Source organism: Nannospalax galili, unplaced genomic scaffold (assembly GCF_000622305.1).
Source record: "Nannospalax galili isolate Female #2095 unplaced genomic scaffold, S.galili_v1.0 scaffold159, whole genome shotgun sequence".
Taxonomy (NCBI): Eukaryota; Metazoa; Chordata; class Mammalia; order Rodentia; family Spalacidae; genus Nannospalax; species Nannospalax galili.
The window spans coordinates 1,795,140-1,816,068 of record NW_008343239.1 but is presented as its reverse complement, the minus strand read 5'-3'; the positions used below and the strand labels follow the sequence as shown (position 1 = coordinate 1,816,068).

The 20,929-nt window shown below is 46.6% G+C and overlaps 2 protein-coding genes across 3 annotated transcripts in view; one reads left to right on the top strand and one right to left on the bottom strand.

The window, feature by feature from the left end:
• Cep89 (centrosomal protein 89) overlaps positions 1-18,818 on the bottom strand; it is a 60,556-nt gene extending 41,738 nt beyond the window's left edge. The window contains exons 1-5 of the mRNA XM_008839463.3: positions 18,663-18,818; positions 14,457-14,563; positions 6,386-6,544; positions 4,461-4,644; positions 1,696-1,795 (exon numbers count right to left, since the gene is read on the bottom strand). Of these exons, the coding sequence (XP_008837685.1) occupies positions 1,696-1,795; positions 4,461-4,644; positions 6,386-6,544; positions 14,457-14,563; positions 18,663-18,701 (589 nt within the window). The 5' untranslated portion in view covers positions 18,702-18,818. The remainder of the gene's footprint in view (positions 1-1,695; positions 1,796-4,460; positions 4,645-6,385; positions 6,545-14,456; positions 14,564-18,662) is intronic.
• Positions 18,819-18,924: 106 nt separating this feature from the next.
• Positions 18,925-20,929, top strand: part of Faap24 (FA core complex associated protein 24) — a 4,788-nt gene continuing 2,783 nt past the window's right edge. The window contains exons 1-4 of one of the 2 annotated variants that reach the window (XM_008839460.3): positions 18,925-19,066; positions 19,517-19,635; positions 19,920-20,059; positions 20,208-20,360. In XM_008839460.3, coding sequence (XP_008837682.1) covers positions 19,530-19,635; positions 19,920-20,059; positions 20,208-20,360 — 399 coding nt within the window. In that variant the 5' untranslated portion in view covers positions 18,925-19,066; positions 19,517-19,529. The other variant, XM_029566639.1, reaches the window with a different exon arrangement.

Sequence of the window (20,929 nt, the reverse complement as noted above, 5' to 3'; positions counted from 1 at the left end):
ACCAAAAAAAAAAAAAAAAGGAAATCCCCAATGAGTGTTACCCTCGAGCCTGTTCCTCTCCACAGGTGTGATGGTTAATACTGATCAACTTGACAGGCTCTAGAATCACCTAAGAGACAAATCTCTAGGCATATGTCTGAAGAGTTTCTAGATTGGGTTAACTGAGGTGGGAAGACTCCTAAACATGGGTGGTGTCATTCCAAGGGCTAGGGTCCTGGACTCAGATCCCCACCTACACTGGGCAGCTTACAACCAACTGTAACTCCAGCTTTAAAGGATCAAATCATCTCTTCTTGGCCTCCATGGGCACCCACACACAAGTGCACATGCACACATACAGATACATGCATACATATACATAAATAAAATAAAATAAAACAAAATAAATCTTTAAAAATAAAAAAAGCAGGAGGAAGAAAGCTGAGCACTAGCCTTCCTGATCTAGATGCAAAGTAACCACCTGTCTCACGTTCCTGCTGCCATCACTTCCCACCATGATGGACTGAACCTTCAAACCATGAGCCAAAATAAACCCGTCCTTCCCCAAGTTGTCTCTGATAGGGCAGAGAGGACTGTGGCACCCAAACCAGGATGAGGGTTTGCAAAGCTGCCATAGGGGGCAATTCCCTCGAGAGATTTTGCTGGCATCTCAACTAAAGGATGTAGCTGGTTTACACAGCAGAGGTCTGGCTATAGTGCAGGAGGGCATCAGGATGTCAGTATTAGTGCTTTATACAATAATTATCATGAGATGGATGAAGGCACTGGGTCTATACATGTGTGACCATTTATTATATGGTAATCTAAGACACACAGACTGAGTAGACGAGGTACACAACTTAGCCCGAATCTCCTGTCACCTAGGACAGAGTTGAGAACCAAACCACTACAAGCCAGAATTCCTGGTCTGTTTTCCACTTGCAGAGGACCTGGGTTTGGTTCCCAGCACCCACATGGCTAACAACCACCTGTAACTCCAGTTCCAGGGGGATCTGATGCTGTCTTCTGGCCTCTGCAGGTACTGTTCAACATGGATGCACTTACATACATGCAGGCAAAACACTCATACACATACAATAAAAATAAGCCAAAAAGACCTTGTTTCAAAAAACAAGGTGATGGCTTCTGAGGAGCAGAACCTGGGGCTGACCTCTGGCTTCCTTACACATGCATACCTGCACACACATGCACCCACATGAAAACACACACCATGTCCCAAGGCTCAAGCAACTCTGAGGGCCCTGATAAAGCAGTTACTGGCTGCTTACTGCATGCCAGGTTCTGTCTCACTTTCCCCTTTGTGCAGTTCCAGAATTGTACCAAAAACATATCTATACGTTTATGCATCCAACAAACCCTTCACTGAGGGCCCCTGTAGCCAGGCCCTGCAGCCGGCATGGTGACCCTGACACCATTCATTCCAAGGGGCAGAGGGAAAAGTGCATGTTCACATGCCCGAGCTAGAACCCCCAGACAGAAACAGACATAAAAGGTTCCAGGGGAGCACCTTACACTTTTAAGGTAATCTAACATCCAGGCTGTCAAATGAGGAACAACTCATTCATGGTAGAAATAAATTCTAAGCACATTCCTGGTTAAGATCACAGAGTCACACAGTATGGAGGTGCAATGGCTCCAGTATTGCTAACCAGGATTTATCACCACAAAATGCTCTTGCATTTAATTTTTTCCTACCTTTTTGTTGAGCGTGCTGTGGTGTAGAAGATGAGGAATCTGGAAACCCTTCTTCATCAGAAATATCATCATCACTGGGCATTTTTTGTGAAACTGGTACCTTTTTGTTGCACAAGACAAACACATGGTAAGTATTACTTGTACATCTTCAAAACAACTCAATTGTCTTATTTCACAGGATCCCCACTGCTACCCCATTCTAGACTGAAAAGGGCTACGTGTGCTAGGGCAGGAAGAAACCACAGGTAAAGGCCTGGGCAGCAAAGTCAACGCCATCTAGAATATACTTAGGCTGTGGGTGCTCCATGTCCCACCCACATGTTGCCTGGGTGGCTTCCCTTCCATGTTCCTGCAGGGACCAGCTCAGGAAAATGGGCTGCCTTTGGCCTGGTGAGGACAGGACCCAATGCCATCCCACCCAATAGTGACGCTGCATTATGAATGTCTACGTGTGAGAAGTGTTGGCCTACCCGGGAATACTGTGTAGGGCTGAGGCCCATGATGTTGGTGTTGTTTTCTAATGGAATGTAACTCTCCCTAGAAATATGCCCCATGAATACAAGGACCAACGTGCTCCAACAAAATCCTGCTTGGGATCAGTGTGCCCTACCTGTGCCGTGTTGGAGATAATGTGAAAAATGCCCTGGTAGCTGGCAGGAAGGTGGTGGCAGCCACCGCAAGATGCCCACCAGAAGGGCATTGCAAAGCCAAGAAATGAGACCACTAGATCTACAGGCTCTGCATAGGGCTCCATAGTAACCTGGTTCGGGGTGAGCAGTGGACAGAGCTCCAATGTCCTCATCATTTGAGGGGAGAAGGAAAAAAAATGACCTCTTACTTTTTATCTCCCAGGAACAGCCTCATTCACCCTGTGAAAGATATATTACACTACTCACTGTTATCAAGGAAGTGTGAAACTGGTAAAAGCATCATAAAAAGGCTCAGGCTCACAACCTAAACATAAAGACACCCTCCATGGAAAACTGCCTGGCAGCATCTACTGGTCCATCAACTGATCATACATTTGCCTATGAGCATAAACACACCCTGCTTCAGTATACACCCGAAGTTAAATACATGAACATCAAAGGACACGCCCATGAATCCCCATCACAGCGCTATTCCTAAAAGCAGAAAACTGGAAACCACCAGAAATCCATCATCAGTACAATGACATGAAGTGAATGCTGTGGCCGCTCGGTGGAATGTTATAGGACAGTAAGAATGAACCAATGACTGCTCCACACAAGAACCGAAGACACATCTGAGCATAAAGATACAGAAAGGCTGAAACTGAAACAGAGACAGAGGTGCCGGTCGGGAGGCGGGGGTAAGAGCAAGGGGGAAAGACACTTGCTACACACGCCTGGTGTTAAATTCAATCCCCGAAACCTTTGTAAAGTGGAAGGAGACCTGACTCTACAGAGTTGTCTTACACACCCACCCACACACACACACACACACACACACACACACACTAATAATAATAATAATAATAATAATAATAATAATAATGTTTTAATTTATAGAAGGAAATTGGCCATGAAGATACCCAACAAAAGGAGGATGAAGACTGTCAGTCAAAACACGTATTAGGGGACTGGAGAGATGACTCAGCAGTTAAGAGCACCGGCGGCTCTTCCAAAGGACCTGAGTTCAGTTCCCAGTACCCACATGGCAGCTAACAACCATCCTCAGTTCCAGGGGATCTGACATCCCTCTTTTGGCCTCCATGGACATAATACACATATGGTACACTTATATACATACAGGCAATACACACATACACATACATATTAGAGCAAAAGACATTTCTAGGTATGATTTCAGATTTAAATATACCTAACAATAGAGTCATACATTCTATGACTTCATGCACTTAAATATGAAAAACTTAGATATCAGAATTCTGTCTTTTTTTCTCTTTTTTCTTTCTTTTTTTGATCTTTTTTGAGACAGGGTCTCCCTGTCGTGCTAGCTGACCTGGAACTCACTAAGTAGACCAGGCTGGCCTTGAACTCACAGAGATCTGCCTGCCTCTGCCTCCCAAGTGTTGGGATTAAAGGTGTGTACCACCATACCTGGCAGAATTCTGTCTTTTAGACTTGGAAATGAAATTTGAGAAAGCCTGACAAAACAGTGAGAAAGCTGCAGTGTCCAGTGTTAGGTCTGAACGCACAAGATGACTCTGACGGCCAGCACTGATTAACCCAATAAAATGCAGAATCCGGCCCAGAACCACATGCAAGCTTCCTGACACCTCTCCTCAGTCAGTCATGAACATAACAAACTCCCCAAATGCCACTAGAGGTAGACTGCATGGAGGTGCTCCCCCTTGGGAAGAATCTGGACAGGAATTCGGGAAGAAGCCAGGTGTGGTGGTGCACACCTTTAATCCTAGCAGAGGCAGGCAGATCTCTGTGGCCTGCTTGCTCTGGAAGTATGGAGGACCTAAACTCAGTCTTCAAAATCTGCATCACACACACACCACACATACACATACATGAGAAAACAAAAATAAAACATTAACTACCCACAAAGATGCTTATCTTTGCCTTTCCAGGACTTGACCCCAAAGGACAAAGCAAAACGGTTTAAATTTTAGCCCAATCAGACAGAAAACAGGGCTGAATACATTAGAGAAAACCAGGGGGTGGTGCAGATTGAAAGAATCAAAGGCAGAACAAAGACATGGCTCCCATGCGGCACAGTTTACAGTTTACCGTAGTTAACATGGGGGCCCAGCTTGAGGAGGCGGGGATCACCTGGTTCCTGTGTGGCACAGCATAGGCAGAGTCTCTGCGATCTCCCATACCCTTCCAGGTGCTGGACTCTGACTCCTTATAGCTAATTGACACCTGTGTGTCGGCATCCCCTTCTTCCCCATAGCCTACTGTCTCAAAGGATGGCAAAGAAATTCTTCTTCCTGTCTCACTCTGTGTATTTTGCCTGTTAGGAAGCAGAAAACATAGTAAGCAAACAAGTGACCTAACAGTTGGCAATGGGATCTGCACACATTTTATTTTTGAGGCCAGGTCTCACTACAAAACCCAGGCTGGTCTCAAACTTACAATTCTCCTGCCTCAGCCTCCCAAGTGCTGGGATTACTAGTGTGCCCCACTACATCAAGCTGTTACATCCATCTTAAATGCACTGACTCCAAATCCCCAGTAGGAAGTGTTACAATAATTATAACATACAGGGATACTGAATGGTGATGGATCCACTTTCCTGGCTCTGGATATGCTTTACACTCCTTTACGCTTCTTTGGTTTTTATATTAACTCTCTCTCTCTATGTATACAATTCACCTTGTTATTAGTAAGTTTGGGTTTTGTTTTTGTTTTCGTTTTTCAAGTTTTTTTGAGACAGGGTCTCCCTGTAGCCCCAGCTGTCCTGAAACTCGCTATATAGACCAGGCTGGCCTTGAACTCACAGAGATCCACCTGCTTCTACCTCCCAAATGCTGGGACTAAAGGCATGTGCCACCATGCCCAGCTAACAACAACCATTTTTTTAAAACAACATTTAAAGACAGGGTCTCACATAGCCCAGGCTAGCCTCAAATTCACTATATAACCTAGGAGGGCCTTGAACTGATCTTCCAGGCTCTACCTCCCAAGTGCTAGGATTACAGTGTGGACCACTATTACCAGCCCAAAGCAATTTATTTAACCTTCTAAATTCTTAACTTGGAAGTAAATAGTCATCTCACTGAGAGGAGATGGGATATTGGAGTTCATCATCTCATACATGCAAATACCAAATTATACATGTGAAAATCCAGAACAATCCTTTCATTTCATAGGAACTGATTTTGGTGTATGACTTGAGCATGGTTCAAAGTGGACTCTTTTCAAATACTGAGTCAGTGTACTGTTGAATTCATTCCTTTGTCTTGATCTACGTGTAGGACTGCCTTTATTAGGTTCAGCTCAAACACTAGGTTCAGCTTAGGGCATCCGCAGAGACCTTTCAGTCACTGAAGAGACCCTGCATTATTGTCACTACTTTAATGCTATGCTTTAAAATATGACAGGGCTAATCCAGCCCTCCCCTGGACTTCTTTCCAGGTCTCCTTGGACGGTCTTATATCCTTTTTCTTTCCAATGAATTTCATAACCATTTCCTTATCTTTGGTTTCAATTCAGTCAAAGTGCAATTCTTACCAGAAGAAAAACTAGCTACATTCAAACATCTCAAGATCTATCCTCCCTCCCTCCCTCCCTTTCCTTCTCTTTCTCCCTCTTTCTTTCTTCTTCCTTCACTTTCTCTCCCTCTCCCCAACCTCTCTCTTTCTGAACCAAGATCCAGCTATGTTGCCCAGGTTGGTCCTGGATGCTCTCCAGCCTCAACCTCTAAGGAAGTCTATAGCCACTGTGACTGCCTAGAGTCAAGATTTAAATGCAAAGGGAAAACATAGGGCACATGGCTGTAATCCAAGCTCTGTGGGAGGCCTGAGAATATGAGCTTGAGGCCATCCTTGTCTACATGGGGAATATATTATCTCAGAAAAATAAAAGAACAATGAATGTCCCTGGTCAGTACCTCCTGCACACAAGAGAGGAAAACCCAAAGACTACGACTATATAAACACACCACACACACACACACACACACACGCCTTGGCCATGCTGAGGGGGCCTGTCTACTGCCCTGAGAGGAAGCGCAGCAAGCAGCATGTCCCTACCGAAGCCTCAGCTCTGAGGTGGTTGCATAGGGTTCGATGAAGCTGTCCTTTTCAGCATAGGAGGTGTCACTCTCAGATCGGGATCTCTGGCGAGGTTGGGGAATGGCGACAGTCTGTCCGGTCAGTGTAGTTGCCAAAATGGCCGCAGCCAGAGCAGATCTACAAAGAGAGATCCCACAGAGGGAGTGAGCTGAAGACTGAACTGTAAGGTCCTTCTTCACCACAGCATTTACTGATTAGCTACTGACTGTGTGCCCACAGTCCATGATACACCACCAGACACCCCCACTTAGTTCCCATATTGACTGTATGAATCAAACTTAAAGTCATCCCATTTTTCATGGTACTTAAATGACTTGTAAAGACTTTCTAGCCCACAGGAGCTGAAACCAGGTCTCCACTCTGGGCAGTCAGATCCCCAAAGCCAATATTCAAATAGTTTTCTTACTAAAATGAAAGATCAGCACAGAGGGAAGATGAGATATAAAGACAGCCGGGAGACATGGCTCAAACTTGTGATCACCACCTTTAGGAGAGTGAGGCAGGAGGATCTCGCAGTCAAGGCCAGCTTGTTGTACAGTGAGGCCGTTTCAAAAAACAAAAGGAAGAAGCCGGGTATGGTACCCCAGGCCTTTCATTCCAGCACTTGGGAAGCAGAGGCAGGCAGATCTCTATGAGACTGAAGCCAGTCTGATCTACATAGCGAGTTCCAGGTCAGCTAGGGCTACAAGGAGACCCTGTCTTAACATCTGCCCCAAAACATAAAAGAGAAAAGAAAAAAGAAAAAAAAGATCAGAATAAACATTTTAAAGGAACATTAAAAACAGAAACAAAACTAAATTAGTAAGAATATAAGCGAAGCCAATATAACAAATTTACCTTCTTGACTAAAAAATCCAAGGAAAACAAAAGAACAAACTTAGAACGATCCCTGCTACTGCCTGGGAGAGTTTCCAGGTCACAAGTGCACAGGGAAGAGGAACTGGGGTGAGCCAGGCAGGTTGCTCAGATCGGGCTGTACAACAGGACAGAGTGCCAGAAAGGAGAGCTACACAGAGAACCCAGAGACCCGCAGAAGGACCTGGGCATTCAGCAGAACACATGTGTGAATGCGTGTGTGTGTGTGTGTGTGTGTGTGTGTGTGTGTGTGTGAGAGAGAGAGAGAAAGAGAGAGAGAGAGAGCGCACACATACCCACACCCCCCCAACAACTGAGTTTAGTGCAATTTGCTACATAGTGATATACAACAGTCTTTTTGTCACTGGTGCTGGAACTGAATATCCACATGCAAAAAAGAAAAGACTTTGGATTGCTATCTCCCATGTCACACGTAAAATTGACTCCAAATGGATGACAGCCTCAACATAAAGTAAAGCCATAAAACTTCTAGGAGAAGATATAGGGGAGAAAAACTTATACCCTGGGGTAGCTAAAGTTTCTTAGGTATTGTGGGGTCTCTCCCTCCCCTCGTGGGTTGTTGGCCACCGGTCCACGAGGACAAAGGGAGCAGAAGCGACGAACGGGGTCAGGATGGCCAGTGAGCACTGACAGAAGAAAGCCCTTCTGGGGAGGCAGGTTCAATGATGCAAACAGCTCCAGACTCAGTGAAACAGCCCCGTTTATTCAGTGGGGGTCAGGGAAAATATAGTGTGGAGGGAGTAGCCAATGCTTAAGCTGATAGGTGCTCATAGTATGCTTTATTTACATGTGGCAGTAGGCACCTATTGCCTGATTATCATATAGAAAAAACCTGGGGGTAGTTTTTACTCCAGGTAACTATGCCAAAGGTCATGTTCCAAATAAGGTCAGGCATCCGTGCCGGCACTTTCCAGGTAAGTCAGGCAGGAAGCCCCTGCTGAGAAAGAAGCCTACCTTAACAGCAGGGTTCCCCAACAAGGTATGATACAGAGAACATGATCCACAAAAGAAAAAATTATAAATCGGGGCCAGCGAGATGGCTCAGTGGATAAAGGTGCCTGCCACCAAGCCCAACAACCTAAGTTCAATCTCCAGAACCTTCACGGTGTAAGAAAAGAACTCCTGCAAGCTATCCTTTGACCTCACACATGTGCCATGCATGCATGCAGCCACACACTTACATACACACAAATAAGTATTTTTGAATGGTAAGTTGGACTTCATTCAGAGTAAGGACTTCTGGTCTTCGAAAAGCATCACTGAGAGAAGGAAGAGAGAAGCCCCCAGACAAGAAGAAAACATCTGTAGGTCATTTATTTGATTTGCATCATGAATCCATAAAGAACTCTCGGGCTACTGAGATGGTTCAGTGAGCTACACAAACCTGATCTGAGTCTGGTCCCCAGAACCACAGTGGAAGGAACCGACTCCCAAAAGTTGTTCTTGGATCTCCGCCCGGGAACTGTGGCATGCAGGTACCCACATTCAGACAATAATAATAAACATATAATTTTTTTGGCTAGGCGTGGTGGTGCACACCTTTAGTCCCAGCACTTGGGCGGCAGAGGCGGGTGGATCTCTATGAGTTTGAAGCCAGCCTGGTCTACATAGTGAGCTCCAGGATAGCTGGGGCTACAGAGAGACCCTGTCTCAATATATATATATAATATATATATATAATATATATAATTTTTTAAAATATAAGACTGTGATAAAAGGAAAACACCACAATTTTTTAAACTTGTTTAGACAAGTTCTCACTAGATATCTCAGGCTGGCCTAAAATTCACTATGTAGCCTGGGCTGGCTTTAAACTCTAGATTCTTCTGCCTCCACATCCTAAATGCTTGGACTACAGGCTAGAGCCACCATGCTCAACTCAACACAATGTTTTTAAAATAGGTGAAAGACCTGAAGAGATGTTTTACAAAAGAAGACAGATGACAAATAAGCACATGAGAAGATGCTCACTACCACTTATTAGAAAAATGCAAAACGGGCTGGAGAGGTGGCTCAGAGGTTAAGAACACTGGCTGTTCTTGCAGAGGACCCGGGTTCGAATCCCAGCACCCACATGGCAGCTAACAACTGTAACTACAGTCCCAGGGGATCCGACAGCCTCTTCTGTCCTCTGCAGGCATTGCACGACATGGGTGCACTTACCTACATGTAGGTAATACACGTATACACATAAAAAATAAAAATAATAAAATATTTTTTTAAAACAGAAAAAATGCAAAATAAAACCCAAAGAGAGGGCTGAGGAGATGGCCCAGTACATAAGAGCTCTTGCTCTGTAAGCCTGAGTACCTGAGTTCAAATCTCCAGCACGTAAAGAGCTGGGCACAGCTGCAGGGCCAGAAACCCCAGCACTAGTGGCCAGCTGGTCTAGCCAAAAAGGCAAGATTTGGTTCATGAGAGACTCTGACTTAAGGCAATAAAGCAGAGAACAGAAGAAGACAGCAGTTGGCATCCTTCACTTTTACATGCATACACACACACACATACACACACACAACACACATAACACACACATAACACACATACACACACACATAACACACACACAACACACACACAACACACACATAACACACACACACACACACACACACACACACACACAAACAAACCTCTAGCCTGACATGGTGGTGCACGCCTTTAGTCCCAGCACTCGGGAGGCAGAGGCAGGAGGATCTCTGTGAGTTCAAGGCCAGCCTGGTCTACATAGCGAGTTCCAGACTAGCTGGGGCTATAGAAGACCCTGTCTCAAAAATACTAAAAAAACAAAACAAAACAAAACAAAAAACCCACCATCTTCCCAAATAAGATACTACTGCACTATTGATACTATTTTTAAGTTTTGTCCCGGCTCAGACCCTGCAACCCTTACTATTTACTAAAGATATCTTAAGTATTTCATTTCTGTCCATGGTTCTTGAAGTGGCTCCAGAGCGGTTTCAGAACACAAGAGTGAAAGGTGACCTGTTATTTACAGCAAGCCGTTCCAAACACACCTGAGCTTAGCCTAATGTGGTTTTGGTGAGTCCCTAGACAAACACAGGATGAAGAGCTGGTTGTCAGGGGAACCAGTCAGGTCTCAAAGAGAACTGTCTGGCCCAATCCTTAACTATGGATCAGGGAGCAGGGCTGCTGGAAGTGATCACCAAGGTCAAGCATTTCATCAGTCCAATCTACATAATGAAGCTTCCATAAAACCCCAAAAGACTAGCATGTGTGGGGCCCAGGTTTCTATCATCAGCATCCAGCCCCCTGAAACTGTTTCAGGGAGCCTGCAGATAGAGCATGTGGGGACTTCTAGGAAGCGGAAGAACATGAGGCGGTGCTAGACAGAGCACCCCAACTTCAGGGAGAGAGACTCTGGAGCTTGTGACCTAGCCCTATATATCACTTCATAGGCCTATTTGTGTCCTTAAAACATCCTTTATAAAACTGGGCGTGGGGGTGCATCTTGTTATCTCAGCACTTGGGAGACCTCATGAGACAGGAGGTCACATGTTTGAAGCCAGCCTGGGTTACTCTATCTCAAAACAAACCAAAACAAATAATAAAATAGTCTTCATAATAAACTGTTCTGAGAAGAAGTCACACCTGCATAGACCCTGCAGTCTGATTGACTGCTGGAACTCTGTGACTGTGGACAGATGGAATGCTGCAGACTGAGAGCCAAATGACTATAGGCTTTCTTCCCCTTAAGAACCACTGACTACCAACCTCTGCCTCTGACCTAATATCCTTGTAACTAAACTTAAGGAACCTAAGTAACTTCCACATTCCACAAACCCTAAACTAAGGAAGTTATAAATTATCATCTGAACCCTATATAGATTTCACACTCCACTGTAATCCGCCTGCTTCATGTCTACACAAGTGTATTTGGTAAATACATTGATCTCTGACTTTCTTTTTCTGCATGACTATAAAAGTTAATGTAATCTCAGGCCTGGCCTGGTGGCACACGCCTTTAATCCCACCACTCAGGTGGCAGAGGCAGGTGGATCTCTGTGAGTCTGAGGCCAGCCTGGTTTACATAGTGAGTTCCAGGGCAGCAGGGGCTACAGGGAGACCTTATCTCAAAAAAAAAAAATTATTATAATCTCTTCCAGACTGGAGCATGTCACTGAATCCATGTCTCAGGGCCACAGACACTCCACTTAACTCAGAACCTGGATCTGTGCTCCCAGGCCAGTCACCCATATCTATCTCAGAATAAGCCATTTCTTATTCCCTCTGGACCAAGAGCTATGTATGTTTTGCATCGTGCTTTTCCCTGAGTTCTATGAGGTACTCTATCAAATCAAATATAAGGACAGGGCTGTGGGAGCACCAGCTTATAGTCAGGTCTGAAGCACTAATAAACAGCCTGGGCTTGCATCTGGTATCTGAGGTGGGAGCACGGTAATCTTGAGGATTGACCCCAAAAGTCTGGGATCTGATGCAGTTTTCAGGAAGACAGTTTCAGAACTGGATTCAAGGATGCCCAGCTGGTACCCACTGAGGAATTAACAGCTTGCTTGCTGGTGGGAAGGAGTCAGAGTGATCTGTGTTGCTTATTGCTGGGTGAGAGTATAGAGAAACTGAACCAGCTTTCCCCCTTATCCTCAGAACTGCACACACATTAAATGTCTGAAATCTAAAACATTGACTGGGACAATCCCTTACACTCAGTTTTTCCAACATGGACTAGGAGAATGGCTCCCATAATGAGCAGCAGCAGGAAGAAGGGTCATTGTGCCACTCACAAGGTGGGGCACAGCGTCAACACTCACAAGCACATGTCTGCAACTGCCCCTTGGGCTCGCAAAGACCAGAATTTAGCAGAGAGGAGCTGGGGACTCCACATATGCACTTGAGCACGAAGCTACAGAGCTAGCTGCTAAACGAACAGGGAAAAGCCCGTCCTTCTCTGTACAGAGCTGACCAGAAAGGATTCAAACAAGCTCTATATGTCAGTTTCTTGTAGCTTTTCACCACATTTAAAAACTACAGTTACTGTGGATGAAAATTAACTATGAAACTAACCAGCCTGGACTGTCAAGAGTTATAAAACCACATGCACAAATCGATGGGGCCAACCAGGTGCTGGTGAGGTGTGAAGCAGGGGCTGGTGTGGTGTGAAGCAGGGGCCGGTGAGATGTGAAGCAGGGGCTGGTGTGGTGTGAAGCAGGGGCCGGTGAGGGGTGAAGCAGGTGGAATTTATGCTGCTGATGGGAACAGAAATGCAACAGCTTTGGGGAACAAGATGGTAATCTTTAAAAACATTTTGAGATAGAGTCTCACTATGTAGTTCAGGCTGGCATAGAACTCTTGATCCTAGTGTATCAGCTTCCTGAGTGATGGAATTACTGGAGTATTCCACCAAACCTTTTTTTTTTTTTTAAAAGGTTAGCCTGAACTGGCTATGTAAACCAGGCTGACCTCAATTTCAGAGCTCTGCCTGCCTCTGCCTCCTGAGTGCTGGGATCAAAGGTGTGTGCCACCAGCCCAGCAACACAGACCTTTTGAAAAAGACTTCCTTTTTTTAAAAAAAAAAAAGTATTTATTTTTATTTTATGTGTATGAGTGTATTTATTGCCTGCATGTATGTAAGTGCACCCATGTCATGCAATGCCCACGAAGACCAGAAGAGGGCATTGGATCCCCTGGAACTGGAGTTATGGGCAGTTGTCAGCCACCATGTGGGTGTTTGGATTTGAACCCAGGTCTTCTGTTAGACCAGCCAGTGCTCTTAACTGCTAAGTCATCTCTCCATCCCGAAAAAGACTTTCTAACAAGCCTTCAACACACTTGGATAAAGCAACAGGTTCCGGTTGTTCTGCTGCTGACAGTGGACTGGAAAGCTAACCCTCCAGCTACTGCGGTGGTTGTATGAACACTGAGGTGCAATGCTCAATGCAGACACACAAGCTAGACAGAGCAGTTCTGCATCACCGTGAAGCCACTGCCCAGCAGCCAGCCCTGACATTCTGAGCCAGTGATAAACACCTGAACAAACACAGGTCACCCAAAGTGGAGATGACCACAGGGTCCCCTCACAGGGTCCCTGAGGATTAAAGACACACTGCTTGTTCAGCACTCACTAGACAACTTGGCACAGAGTAATCACCAATAAATGTCTATCCATGTTGTGGAGACTGCTGAAGGTAAAACCAAACACTAAAATGCTGCAATTTTTTTCTCCTCTGGTGGTAAGGACAGAGCCCAGGACCTCATGCATGCTAGGCAAATGTTTCATCATTCAGGGATATTCTAGGCTGTCAGAGTTTACATTTTAATCAAGAAACACACAATATATCAGTTCCACAGAAGACTAAAAAGAAAGTGCCACTGTGGAATCAAATCAGTTCTTATTAATCACCAAAGCTGAGCACTGCAGCTCACACCTATAATCCCAGCACTACGGAGGCTGAGGCAGGAGGGCTGCTTCAAGTTCAAGGCCAGCCTGGGCTACAAAGCAAGATGCTACTGCAAACAAGCCAAACAAAACAAGTCTAATGTTCTCCTGTGTCTAAAATCTTGGAGGACACAGGCAGGGTCCCAGGAATAAAAGTCAGCTGAATGTACACTGGGAGCACTAGAGGGTGAGGACTCTCAGGTCCTGGCAGTGAACATGCTCCTTCCTTGAACACAAAGCAGTTCTTTAAAAGGCAGAATTATATCTAGAAACAAAGAAAATTTTCTGCAATTCTCCTGAAAGTATTATTAAGCTCACCAGGTGTATAGCTGAGTGGTAGAGCACACATTTAGCACGCACAAGGTCCTGGCTTCCATCCCCAGGAAGGCAGAAAAGAAAAAAGGGAGGGAAACGGAGAGATGGAGGGAGTAAAGAAGGGAGGGGAGCAAGAAAGGGGGAAAGGAAGGAAGGGTTAACCTAAACTCTTGGACGTCAGTGCTTACATTTAAAAAGAACCAATTGCATCCACTTGTGAAATCTGAGATCATACACCAAAGGGATGGACCCCTAGTAAGTCTGTTACCCCTCAGAGAAGCCAGACTAAGTGTATTATTGAACCCTGGTAAATACTGCAAAGGGTATGACTCTAATCGTCCTTGAGCAGTGTGAACACTTCCAGATTCAGGACCTGGTGACCAAGCACAGGGGTGACCCCAGTGCTCCTGATCTGAGACTCACCTGGGTCTTTCTGGAGATGGGTCAGGACTGCGGGGAGGAGGTGTGCGTGGCACAGCTGGCTTTGGAGCAATGCTGGCTGCAGGGAGGAAGCCATGGATGATGTGATTCTGCGCAAACGAAACCCAGAGCAGCAGGTCACCGGAAGGGGGAAATCACCTGGGTCCTGTCACCACCATCACCTCCCAAGCTGAGGAGGGTATACCAGGACTGGCCACCCAGGGATCCAGTCCCAGTAGGAACCCCAATCCTCTCCTGCCAGTTCCAATTCTCATTCAGCCAGGCAAGTGCCTTCACCAGCGGTGTGCCATCATGGCTGACCATCATGGCAGGCCTCACATGCTGTGCTGGATAGTTTTATTGTTAACTTGACACACCTTGGTTTAGAGAGCCTCAATTGGGAATTGCCTTCATTGTACTGGCCTGTGGCCATGTCTGTGGGGCACCTTCTTGATTGTTGAGTGATGTGGGAGGGCCCAGCCCACTGTGGGTGGTGCCACCCCTGGGAAGGTGGGCCTGTGTTGCATAAGAAAGCAGGCTGAGCAGGGGCCAGGGGAGCAAGCCCTTAAGCAGTGTTCCTCCATGGCCTGTGCTCCAGCTCCTGTCTCCAGGTTCCTGCCCTGAGTTCCTACCTTGGGCTCCCTCATGAACTGTGACCTGGGAGATGTAAGACAAATAAACCCTTTTGTCCCGGAAGTTGGTAGTGGTCAGAGTGTTTTGTCATAGCAATGGAGAAACAAACTAGGACACATATTTTCCTCCTTAGAGCAGCTTTCCTGACTGCTGGTTAATTTCCACTGTAATTGATTAGGTTATTGAAGACCTAAGGCTTTCATCAGGCACACCTTGGGTGTGTCCATGAGGGCTTTTCCAGCAAGGATTAACTGAGCTGGGAAGATCCACCCTAACTGTGAAGACCATGGGCTGCAGCCTGGACTGAATAAAAGGGGAAAAGGACAAAACAGGCCAAATCCCAGCATTCCCCTTTCTCTGCTTCCTGGTCTGCTGAAATGTGAGCAAGCACCCACTGCATGCTCCTGCCACCATGGAATCACCCAACACACCTTCCCTGCCATGAGGGACAGTATCCCTCAACCCATCAACCAAAATAAACAAACTCTGCTCCCTTAAGTTGCTTCTTGTCAGATACTGGGTCACAGTGACAAGTAACAAATGCACTGACCATCATCTTCCAGTTTTCTAACACACAGCACTGTTTCCACAAAGTCACTAGCCCCTCCCTGCTCCCTGTTGGGGATGGCAACGTCCTGAGCGACAGGTGCCTTTCTTATCTTTATCAGCCCTGAACTCTAGTGCTCAGCACACTGACCCCACATCTGAAAGGAAGTTGAATAAAAACTCCAAGTGGCTTATTTCAAAGATAGTGTGGGAGATGAGTTCCTGCACATGGCAGAGTCAAAGAGAACCCTGCCTTAGATACTGGGAGTTTCTCAGGAGTTTCTGAGCCTCATCAGTTCCTGCTTTCTAGGCCCTAGCAGAGGCAGGATATCATGACAACAATGAAGACACCTTGTCTTAATCCTCAAGGAGGTACAGAGTTAAAATACCCATAGAGTTATTATGGAACACCAAATTATGGGAAATGGCAGGGAAAGGGAAAAAACAAAATGTTGAGATCACCCTAGGAAGGAAGTGCTCCTTCAGGTTTTAAGACTAGCAAGGAGACTTCAAAGGTCTCCCGAGGAGAAAGTCACAGAAGCTTTTAGAATGGGGCTTCAAAGATGGCCACCGCCTCTATATTTGGAACAGGGAGCAGTATGAACAAGGGAACTAACACAAGTGGCGGTGACTTAAAGTAGGAAAGGTGGACCTAAGGGATGAGTGGGCCATTAAAAGTTACTGAGGATGGGGGGAGATGGCTCAGTGGTTAAGAGCACTGGCTGCTCTTGCAGAGGACCCAGCTTCTGTTTCCAGCACTCACAGAGCAGCTAACAACCATTTTTAACTCCAGTTCCAGGGGAGCCAACAGCCCTCTTCTGACCTCTGCAGGCACTGCACAATATGAGTTGTATATATGTGTGGGCAAAACACTCAAACACAGAAAATTAAAAAAATAATTTTTTAAGTTATTGCAGTGGGCGAGACAGCTCAGCAGTTAAGACTCTATACTGCTCTTGGAGTGGACCCAAGTTACAGTTCCCAACACTCATATCAAGAAGCTCACAACTATCTGTAACTCCAGCTCCAGGGGGATCCAATGCCTCTGGCCTCCAAGGGCACCTACATTCATAGGCACAAATCCCCACACACAAATACACATAAATTAAAAATAAAAGGCAGGGCGTGGCAACACATGCCTGTAATCCCAGCTCTCAGGAGGCAGACGCAGGCAGATCTCTGTGAGTTCGAGAACAGCCTGGTCTACATAGCAAGTTCCAGGCCAGTTGGGGCTACAGGAAGACCCTGTCTCAAAAAAAGACCAAATAAATAAATAAATAATAATAAATAAATCTTTTTAGTGTTGTTTAAAAAAAAAAAAAAAAGTAAGCCAGGCATGGTGGTGCATGTCTTTAATCCCAGCACCTGGGAGGCAGAGGCAGGCAGATCTCTGTGAGTTCAAGGCCAGCCTGGTCTACATAGTGAGTTCCAGGACAGCTGGGGCTACAGGGAGACCCTATCTCAAAAAGAAAGAAAGAAAAAAAAAAAGTAGCACTGAGGGTACAGCTCAGTGATAGAAAGCTTGCCTAGTGTCCACAAGGCCCTGGGGCTCTCTAGCACCACAAAATAAAGTTGGCACAATCAATAGACTGTGGTGGGGAAGGGCAGTGTCAATGGACTGCTGGAGTCAGGATCCTAGAAAAATTTGTAAGAAGCCAAGTGGGGTGGTGTGGGCCTGTAATGTCAGCATTCAGAAGGCAGAGGCTGGGGACTGTCTGGGGTTTGAGGACAGGCTGGGCTACATAAGACCTTGTTTTAAACAAAAGAAAACAGGGACTGGAAAGATGGTTCAGCTGTTAAAAGCACTGGCTGCTCTTGAAGAGGACCTGGGTTCAGTTTCCAGCACCCACATGGCAGCTAACAACTGTCCATAACACCAGTTTCCAAGGGATCTGACACCCTCTTCTGACCTCCACAGGCATTGCACAACATGGGTACACTTACATACATGCAGGCATTATACACTTAAAAATAATAAACTTTTTTTTAATTGTCAGCTTTAGTTTGAAGTGATAGTGTTTTTTTCTTTTTTCTTTTTAAAAATCATCAGATCTCCTGGGACTGGAGTTACAGACAGTTGTCAGCTGCCATGTGGGTGCTGGGATTCAAACCCTGGTCTTCTGCAAGAACAGCCAGTGTTCTTAAACCACTGAGCCATCTCTCCAACCCCAAAAATAATAAACTTTTTTTTTGAAAAAAGAAAACAAAACAGAAGATAGGGCTGGAGAGAAGGCTCAGTAGTTAAGAACATGTGCTATTCTTGCAGAGGGCCCAGGTTCAGTTCCAGGACCCAGGAGACAGTTCACAAACGTCTGTAACTCCAGTTCCAGGGGATTTGACACCCTCTTCTGGCCTCCACTAGCTCTGCAGGCACGTGGGGCACATGAATTCAAGCAGGCACATACACATTTTTAAGGTCTTTAAAAACAGACCTGAAGGGGCACAACCCAGGCAGAAAGAAGAGGAAAGGCCAGTGTGTTTGGGGAGTGGGTGTGTGGTGGTAATGGGAACAGTGGGTCCACTGAGGGCAATAGCATGTTCAGATCTGCATTTTTAAAAGTCCCTTTCGTTGCTCCGTAGACAGTAAACCTTGGAGGCGAGGGGTGAAAGCAGAGCACCCGGGGAGGAGCTGATTAGGGAGGAGTCCGGGGAGACAGAGGCCGGGGTCAGGATGGGAATGGCCTAAGATGACTGGGTGGGCAGACGCGACCGACGTGCTTGGGGGTAAGTGGTGCCGCGCCGGAGGAGGAATCCAGGCTGACTCGACGTCCCTGCAGGGACATCCAGCCACGGAGCAGGTTTGGACTGGGCAGGAGTGAACTCGGGGCTCTGGGGAGAACCCTGAGGGCAAGATGGTGATTGCTGTCTGTGGCCGAGCCTGGGATGCAGGACTGTTTCCAACATGAAGTCGGGTCTTCTGGAACTGAAGTCCCCATAGCGCCGCCGCCTCGCCTCCCTCTCAGGCCTGCAGGCAAACCCGCCCCACCTCGGCCCATGGCCCGCAGCGCAGGGCGGGCGAGCTCCACTCACGAACTGGTTCTTGCGGCTCCTCCGGAAGCTCAGGAGCATCCTCGCCGCTGGCCCAGAAGGCCCAGAGCACCGCAGCCCGGCGGGTCCCTGCTGCCCGCCGCTCCGGCAGGCCCAGCCCCAAGCTGCTGCTTCCCACTGGACTCTGCAACAAGCACGCCTCCCATTAGTTCTTGTTAGAATCTTGACCAATCAGAATCAAGTTTACTGCCACACACCCGTCGCTCTTGGCAACTAGCGGTCCTCATTCAAATCCCAGCCAGTGAGGAGGCAGGCCGAGCTATTCATTCTGTTATTGGCTGAATCAGATGTCGATCTTAGACACTTTAGTCAATAAGATGCTGCGGAGGGCGGGGACATGGAAAACTGGAGCAGCTGGTGTGGACCTGGCAGTGGCAAGACCTCAGGTAAAGTGGACCTGGAGTCTAGATCTGGGCGCCCATGGGGTCCCTGCGCGTTTTCCCTGCGTCTTGGACCGGACCGAGAGGCCACCTGGAGTTACTAGGGCCCAGGGAGGTGTTGCAAATGGGAGTCAGAGCCACCGAGACCGGAACCTCCTGGTTCTAACAAGGCATGGTGGCTCCCGCCTGTCATCCCAGTGCTCGAGAGACTGAGGCAGGAGGATTGCTGTGAGTTCGAGTCCAGACTGAGCTACTGGCTAAGTACCAGTCCAGAAGCAGTGCTTGATAAAAAGACCCATTCTAATTTTGTTCCTTTTTTAAAAGGGGAATTTTGGCATATAATTAAGTGTCTGAAAGGGCACTCTACAGAGCCTGACAGACTGCTCCCAGCTCCAAAAGGGTGGAACCGAGCGCGGTAGCACCTACTCAAGTGAGGTTTTGCATTTCCCTCATTAGACCGAGACCACGGATGGACAGGAACCTCCCTGAAGGCGAAGGCCCAGTGCACGTGCCCTTGGGACACATTGTGGCTAATGAGAAATGGCGTGGGTCCCAGCTGATTCAGGAGATGCAAGGTTGGTGGGCCGCCTTCTGTTAGATGCGCTTTCCTCTCATTAAAAGGGGGGAAAATGTCAGACATGGTGGTGCTCCCTTGCAATCTCAGCACTCAGGAGGCCGTGAGGCCAGAGGATCACTGAGTTGAAGTCTAGCCTGGGCTACATAGCAAGTGCAAGGCCGGCTTGGGCCATGAGACCCTCCCTGTCTTTAAAAACAAAAGCAAACGAACAAAATACATTCTATCTCTTGCTGCTTTGTTATCCATAATTGAAAGAACTCATTTTGCTGTCTGTGTTTTAAGGAAAAATTAAACTAGTTTTTGAGGATGGCCTGACATCTGCAGATTTTTACCTGTCTAGCCGATCTTGCATTCTCTATATCACTGAAGCTGATTTGGTGGCTGGAAATAGCTACAGAAAGAGAATTGTTCGTGTTAGAAATGTAAGTACTGAACTAGAGGAACTGAAAGTAAACATTGTCTTGCATCTCCAGCGCCCATCCCATTAACTGCCTCAAGAACTAAGTGATAACCTTCTTAACTTTAAAAGGAATTATGTTACCAAACTGTGTGCTGTGTTTTTCTTCGAAGTCTGGAAATCTCCAAGGAATTGTGGTAGTTGAAAAAACACAGATAAGTGAACAGTATTTTGCAGCTATCCAGAAGTTTACTGTGCTAGACCTTGGGATGGTATTGCTCCCAGTGGCCAACCAGATGGAAGCATCCTGCCTCATTGTCCAGTTGGTAAGTACCAGAGACCTCCTTCACAATAACCCTTCTGAAGATTCTCAACTGGCTTGAACCCTGTCTTTTTGCAGTTGCCTTTCTATAGTTGTGCTGGGTTTTTTTGTTTTGCTTTGTTTTGTTTTGTTTTGTTTTGGCCTTTTTGAGACAGGGTCACTGTAGCCCCAGCTGGCCTGGAATTCACTATGCAGGCCAGGCTGGCCTTGAACTCACAGGCGCCACTACGCCTGGCCTTTTTCTTTTTTTTCCTGCAACTCACTGGAAAGTAGTTGTAGACCAGGCTGGCCTTGAATTCAGAGATCAGCCTGCCTCTGCCTTAGTGCTGGGGATTAAATGTGTGTGCCACCACGCCTGGCTTTTTTTTTTTTTTTTTTGAAAACCAGGTAATGGGGGTTGGAGAGATGGCTCAGTGGTTAAGAACACTGTTCTTGAAGAAGACCAGGGTTCAAATCCCAGCACCCACATGGCAGCTAACAATTGTCCATAACTCCAGTCCCAGGGGATCCAACAGCCTCTTCCGACCTCTGTGGGCATTGCATGACACAGGTGCACTTACTTACATGCAGGCA